Source organism: Microtus ochrogaster, chromosome 4, assembly GCF_000317375.1.
Source record: "Microtus ochrogaster isolate Prairie Vole_2 chromosome 4, MicOch1.0, whole genome shotgun sequence".
NCBI lineage: Eukaryota > Metazoa > Chordata > Mammalia > Rodentia > Cricetidae > Microtus > Microtus ochrogaster.
This window is the reverse complement of record NC_022011.1, coordinates 15,921,440-15,928,166: the sequence shown is the minus strand read 5'-3', so window position 1 is coordinate 15,928,166 and position 6,727 is coordinate 15,921,440. Positions and strand designations below refer to the sequence as shown.

The window sequence follows — 6,727 nt, the reverse complement described above, 5'->3', positions numbered from 1 at the left end:
GACAGCCGCTATACATTACATGTGTCCTGTAGGACAGCCGCTATGAAGCCTCTATACATTAGATGCTAATAGTCCCCGAGTCTGACAATCAAAGGTGTTTCCAGACCCAGTCAGGTTGTACATACACGTAACCCAAAGCATGGGAGCTGGAGTGAAAGTGAAAGTATTCTCATCTAAGAACTACAATTTTAAGGGAAGTCTTAAAAAAAAAAAGATGTTAAAAAAGTATGTGTGTTTGACTCAGAGTCACATGCGTGCAAGTCCCTACAAGGGCCAGAAGAGGGTCTTGGATCCCATGAAATGGGACTAACAGCCAGTTTTGAGTTGCCCAGCATGGGTGCTAGGAATTGAACTCATGTACTCCAGAAGAGCAGTAAGTGTCCTTAAACATTGAGTCACCTCTCCTACGATGAGAAAAGTTTCCTGAGGGCATTTTGTGGACTGGTATCCTGTAAGATGCCTAAGAAAACAATAGTGGCTTATTTCATGGCAGAGTAAATTTGACAAACATTATTCAAAATATCCTCATCTTAGGGATTTTTATGATGTATATCCCACAATAGAAACCCACCATAAACTGCAAAGGCCAGTAAACACCAGTGTTTCCAAAACCTCCAATGTTTTTCCTTTGCTGGTTTACAGATGTCTAATCTATTCTGTGTCGCCAGGGAACCAAAGAAAACCTGAGGTCAGGGGAAAGCACAGCGCTCCCTTGAGAAGGGAGCTATTTCTTCAAATACCAACCCAATGTGTGTTGCTTTTTCAGTGTGGGAAGAATATACTTGTATTCTTTATAACCAGAGAGTGGGAAAGGAGAAATGCCACAGGAAAGGCTGCCTGGCTGACTTCCAGAGACCTTACAAGGTGACAGCAACGTTGGCGAATTCACTGGGTCCACCTCCTACTCTGTGAGCTCAGAGATGTGATGGCGACAGAACGCCTGGATACAAGGGGCTGACTCACTCTAACAAAACACGAAAGTGAGAGTCTAAAGTAGCTAACCGAGACACCAAACTCCTAATTAGCAACGAGAAGTAAATGTCAGGGGAGCGAGAGTCACATGTGCTAGGCAGTGCGCGTCCTTCCTACAGATAAACCACGGGTGGGGTGGACGGCACCACATGGTAAGAGATTACTCATGAGCGAAGGGGACTGAAGATTTCTTTTCCCAGAAAAACAATTTCCAGAGCTTTTACGATTAACAGAGGCTACCACTTCTCATTTAAGATCTTTAAAAACAAAAACCAATTACCACAAGTCACAGAGCCCCAACCCACAAGTCACAGAGCCCCCACCCACAAGTCACAGAGCCCCCACCCACGCCACAGCTATTCTTTCTCTCACTTCCCCTCACACAGTTGTCATCCTTCCTCCGGGGCTCTGAGGAGAAATCTAGAAGCCACCTTTACCTCCTCCTCCTTCACAATCATGGAGTCTAAGCAACTGTCCTCCCAACTCTCTCAACTGTCTGCCTCTCACTCATGAGCGCGACCCTCCTGGTCTTTACTCACACTAAGAGGTCGGCACCCCCGGCCCGCTGGTGTGTGGAGTTTGTTAGCAGGCCGACACCCTGGACATACCCCGGATATACTAAGCAGACACAGTACCAATGAGCTCTCCCCAGCCCCTCCTCACTGCTGTAGACCTGCTATGCCCTACAGCGTGAGGAATAGAGAACACCTGCTCACGACAGCCGTGGTGGCACACTCCTGTAACCTGGGGAGTTCAAGACAAGATGGACTAACAGCAATACTAGCTTAAAAAGACAAAAAACCCTGTGTGTGTGGAGTGTGCCTGCATTGCCAGCACTTGGGAGACTGAGGCAGGAAGTTTGCTAAAGCGCAAGGCCAACAGGGGCCTACATATTAAGTTCAAGCCCAGCCAGGAGAATTTAGCAAACACCTGTCTCACAGGCCAGTGAGCTGGCTGTAGGCAAAGGCGCTGCTGCCAAGTCTGATGAGTTCTACCTTTGGACCCCACCTAGTGGAAGCTGAGACTAACTACGAGTTGCCCTCTGACCGCCAGATCCACAGTGGACTGCACACAGTCCTAGATGAATGAATGAATGAAGTGGGCTTTCTGATGAGTTACTGTCGTACAACTCGGGGCTCTTGGGTCCCAGTAATTATGCTGTACTCTGTAGGGGTTAAGCTGAAGCTGCCCAATCTCAACTCTGAGAACTAACAGTGAGACGCCACACCTCCCTGTATTTCCCTTCTGCTTCCCCCAGTAGATGTGATTATGTATATAAATAATCACTACCATTACTTGCAGCTATATTCAGCCAGAAGTTTTTTGTGTTTGTTTTGTTTATCTAGACAGGGTTTCTCAGTGTTTTGGAACTCACTCTGTAGATTAGGTTGGCCTCGAACTCAGAGTTCTGCCTCTGCCTTCTGAGTGCTGGGATTAAAGGTGTGTGCCACAACCTCCTGGCCAGTCAGAAGTATTTTGGAGATAAGGCTCGACTATACTTACAGGGTGTGTGGCTAGAGAAAAACACAAAAGACAGGTCAGGTCTGAGCTTCCACAGTCCTCTTTGAGTTCCTGGCACAAAGATACTATCCTCTTTCAGGATGGCTGCCAAATGGAGCTGATGGAGAAGGTATCTGAGGGTTGCAAGATCAGAGTGAACGGTTAGGCTGGTGATATAGCTCAGGATACTTTACATGCACACTGAGGGCCTAGCATATGCAACGTCCTTGGCTTGACTCCCAGCACTATAAAATTAGTTAAATGGAGGGAAAGGAATAAACAAATGTGTGTAGCGAAGAGAGCTCTCTGGCGGGGTGATCACAGGAAGCATTACAGCCGAACAATGCGACTGGCAGTGATCTGGCAATTTGAGAATGATAATGAGTCCTTTGTAAAGGTCAGGAAGACCTCAGGCTTCGCCCTGGATCCACTCAAATCAGATCTCAGGAGGTAGGTCCAGCCACCTTGTCCACTCCCATCCCTGTGCTGGGTTTGAACTCAAAGGCCTGATGTACTTACTAGAAGAGCTTCATTACTAAGTTTATACCGTGGCCCCAGAAACCTGGGGGTTTTGTTTGTTTGTTTTGTTTTCAAGACAAGGTTTCTCTGTGTAAAAGCCCTGGTTGTCCTGGAGCTAGCTTTATAAACCAGGTTGGCCTTGAACTCACAGAGATCCTCTTGAATCTACCTCCCTAGTACTGGGATTAAAGGCGTGCACCACCATGCCTGGCAAGAAACTTGGGTTTTACCAGGTGGTACTGAGGCACACTCAAGTCTGAGAAGCACTAATCTGAACTCTGGCAGTTCAGAGTGACACAATCTACATTAGCTTCAGGCTTATTAGACACGCAAACCCCACGCCCAGACATGTTCAACCAAGACTTTTTTGGGAATATGGCTTTACCTCTGGAAACTCCTTCTGGCTATGATCTCAGCATGGCTGTCATTGAGGATGTCTCCTGTGTGGCAAAGACAGGAGATATGGAGGAAATGAAGACTGGGATCTGGAGAGCGAGCCTGGCAGAATACAGCAGTACCCTTATCCCAGCACTTGGGAGGCACAGGTGGTGGATCTCTGTGAATTCAAGGCCAACACAGTCTACAGAGTGAGTTCTAGGTCAGCCAGAGCTACATAGAGAGACCCTGTCTCTCACACATACACACACCAGGGCCATATAGAGAAGACCCTGTCTCAAACAAACAAAAATATATAGGCTGTACAGGATCCTTTACCTATAGGGTGCCAAGAATACCCTACCCTATGTGGTGATGACCAAAAATACTTCTAGACAATGCCAAGGGTGCATTGGGTACAAACTTGCCATCGGTTGCTAGGTCCACGGTGGTGCTTGTAATTCCTGGTTTAGGCAGGATAACCATGAGTTTGAGGCCAGTCTGAACAATAGCAAGTTCTGGATAAGCCTGGGCTACATATTGAGATCCTATCTCAAAATCCCAGACAAATAAAACAAACAAACAAATAAACCAAGCAAAACAAAGAAACACTGTACAAAGTTGTTGCTTTGTACTCTTTTGACTCTTTGGGGGTCCTGTCACCCAGCTCCCAAATAATGACACACGGAGACGTATTCTTACTTATGAACGCCTGGCCTTAGTTTGGTTTGTTTCTAGTCATCTACTTTTCACCTCTGGGCTTTTATCTTTCTCTATTCTGTATACCTTTCTTTACCTCTTACTCCTTGGCTTGCTGTGTAGCTGAGTGGCTGGCCTCTAGTCTGGTTTCCTTTTCTTTTCCTTCTTTCCTTGCTCCTCAACTTTCTCTTTTTCTCCTCCTGACAGCCCCATCTATTCTTTCTTCTGCTTAGCTATTGGCTGTTCAGTTCTTTTTTTTTTTTTTTATAGCTCAATCAGGTGTTTCAGACAGGCAAAATAACATAGTTTCACAGAGCTAAACAAATGCAACATAAAAGAATGCAACACATCTTTGCATCACTAAACAAATATCCCATAGCATAAATATGCAACACATCTTTAAGTAATATTCCATAACAACCTCTAGTTGAGATTTATAGAAACAAATTTTTTTTAAGTGCTTGGGGATTGAATCTAGTGCTTCTGCAGCTAGGCAAGGGCACTGCTCCTGAGATTCCTCCCCCAGATTCCTTCAATTTTTCTACAGATATCTTAATACATCTTCATTTATTCATTTTGTATATATGTACCATGATGTGTGCACATGAGGCACAATATGCACGCAGACAGAGGTCGGAGGACAATTCAAAGCAGTCAGTTTTCTTCCTCTCCCATGTGGGTCCTGAGACTCAAACTTAGTTTGTGCATTGGTAACACAGAGTCTCATCATGTAGCTCTGGCTGGCCTGGGGCTCACTACAACTCCAGAGAAATTCACCAGTCTCTGTCTCCCAAATGCTGGGCTTAAAGACATGTACCACCAACTCTGACACTTTTTTGTTGAGACAGGGTTTCTTTTGGTAACCTTGGCTGTCCTGGAACCAGTGTGTTCCCGTGTCCTTGACTAAAGGTCAGCATGGACACCTGCAGTACAGCATGACTGTTTAGAGCTCCTTGCTTACCGCTCTTCCTCATCTTGGTCTGGCCTATACATTTCGTCCCTGTTCCCATTGAGACAACTTCCTTTGTCACTGAAAGGAAAAAAAGAAATCATTAAGTGAACTCTCGGGGACTGAATGCTTCCTAGTGTTCAGGTTAGTAAGTCCACATTTCTCCTTTCGCCAGAGGATTCCCAGCGGACTCCATCAGGACTGCAGTTTCCCCGCCAGCACCAGGAGTACTGCGCCACCTGGTGGAAGCCGTGGGGAAACACCTAACACTATAGTTCACATCCAGCCTGGCACTGTCCGAGCTGTCTATGGTGGCTGACAGAGAGAAAAGGTCTCACCTTGCACCTCCTTATCAGTGGTGTCACAAGTTTGGCCAGCTGGAGACTGTATCTTCACGACTGCTGCCAACAAAGTCCATTCACGGTTTGGCTCAGGTTTCCCCCGCTTGGGCAATCTGACATTATAGTGTGCGTAGCACAGCTGAGCAATCTCATCTGCTGTCCACATAGCTGGAGCTGAGGCCCTGATAGAAGCCCAGACTATCAGAATAGAAAGGAAAACCAGTGTAAGCCAGAGCGCCTCACTCCGGAACTTCAGCTAAGGCTCGCTTTTTCTACTCATCTCCCTTCCTTCCCATCTTTAATAAACAAGAGAGAGCTACAACTCCCACAGGACAAATTACTGCTTCAAGATTAAAGCAAGTTGGAGCCGGGCGGTGGTGGCACACGCCTTTAATCCCAGCACTCGGGAGGCAAAGGCAGGCGGATCTCTGTGAGTTCGAGACCAGCCTGGTCTATAAGAGCTAGTTCCAGGACAGGCTCCAAAGCCACAGAGAAACCCTGTCTCGAAAAACCAAAAAAAAAAAAAAAAAGTAAAAAAAAGATTAAAGCAGGTTATGAATCTGGATTTTCTATGTTTTATACTGTCCTTTCAAATTTCAGCCTGTTTTGGGCAGATCGTCACCCTACAAACTTACTTTCTGGACCGGGCAGTGATGGCACAAGCCTTTAATCCCAACACTCGGGAGGCAGAGGCAGGTGGATCCCTGTGAGTTCAAGGCCAGCCTGGTCTACAGAGTGACAGGTTCTAAAGCTACAGAGAAACCCTGCCTTGAAAAAAAACCAAACAACAACAACAAAACCAAAGCAAAGTTTTTTGTTTTTTTTTTCTGGACAGATGTTCTTTCCCCCAATCTACCTCACTCTAGCAAATTTTCAGTCTCTCACAGCATGTCTTCACAGCAGCTGTATTTAGGGTATGGGCATGGAGTTGTATTTTCTAGGTTTCAATTCCAGCTGCACCACAGAGCAACTGAGTCATTACTGGGTAGATCATTTTAATTTTCACATCTGTTAAAACATGGATAGTATTTGGCCTGTGGCGGTGCATGCCTTTAAGCCACTCAGGAGGCAGAGGCAGAGGCAGGAGGATATCTCTAGGCCAGCCTGGTCTTCCAGGGCAACTAATGCTATAAAGAGAAGCCTTGTCTTGAAAAACAAAAACAAAACCCAGAAAAAAGCATGAATAATAGTACCAAACATTTTTTTTTTTTGGTTTTTCAAGATAGGGGTTTCTCTGTGTAACAGCCCTAGCTGTCCTGGAACTAACTCTGTAGACCAGGGTGATCTCAAACTCACAGAGATTCACCTACTTCTGCCCCCGGAGTGATGGGATTGAAGGTGTGTGCCACCACGCCTGGCTAGTATCTAACAT

General features: G+C 46.0%; 1 protein-coding gene across 2 annotated transcripts in view; it reads right to left on the bottom strand.

Moving 5' to 3' along the window:
- The window catches only part of Adat1 (adenosine deaminase, tRNA specific 1), a 27,455-nt gene that overhangs the window by 19,407 nt on the left and 1,321 nt on the right, over positions 1–6,727 (bottom strand). Inside the window, exons 2-5 of one of the 2 annotated variants that reach the window (XM_005345640.3) lie at positions 5,353–5,553; positions 5,027–5,095; positions 3,377–3,431; positions 2,476–2,606 (exon numbers count right to left, since the gene is read on the bottom strand). In XM_005345640.3, the coding sequence (XP_005345697.1) occupies positions 2,476–2,606; positions 3,377–3,431; positions 5,027–5,095; positions 5,353–5,521 (424 nt within the window). In that variant the 5' untranslated portion in view covers positions 5,522–5,553. Of the gene's footprint in view, positions 1–2,475; positions 2,607–3,376; positions 3,432–5,026; positions 5,096–5,352; positions 5,554–6,727 lie in introns of those variants that run through there. The other variant, XM_026778869.1, reaches the window with a different exon arrangement.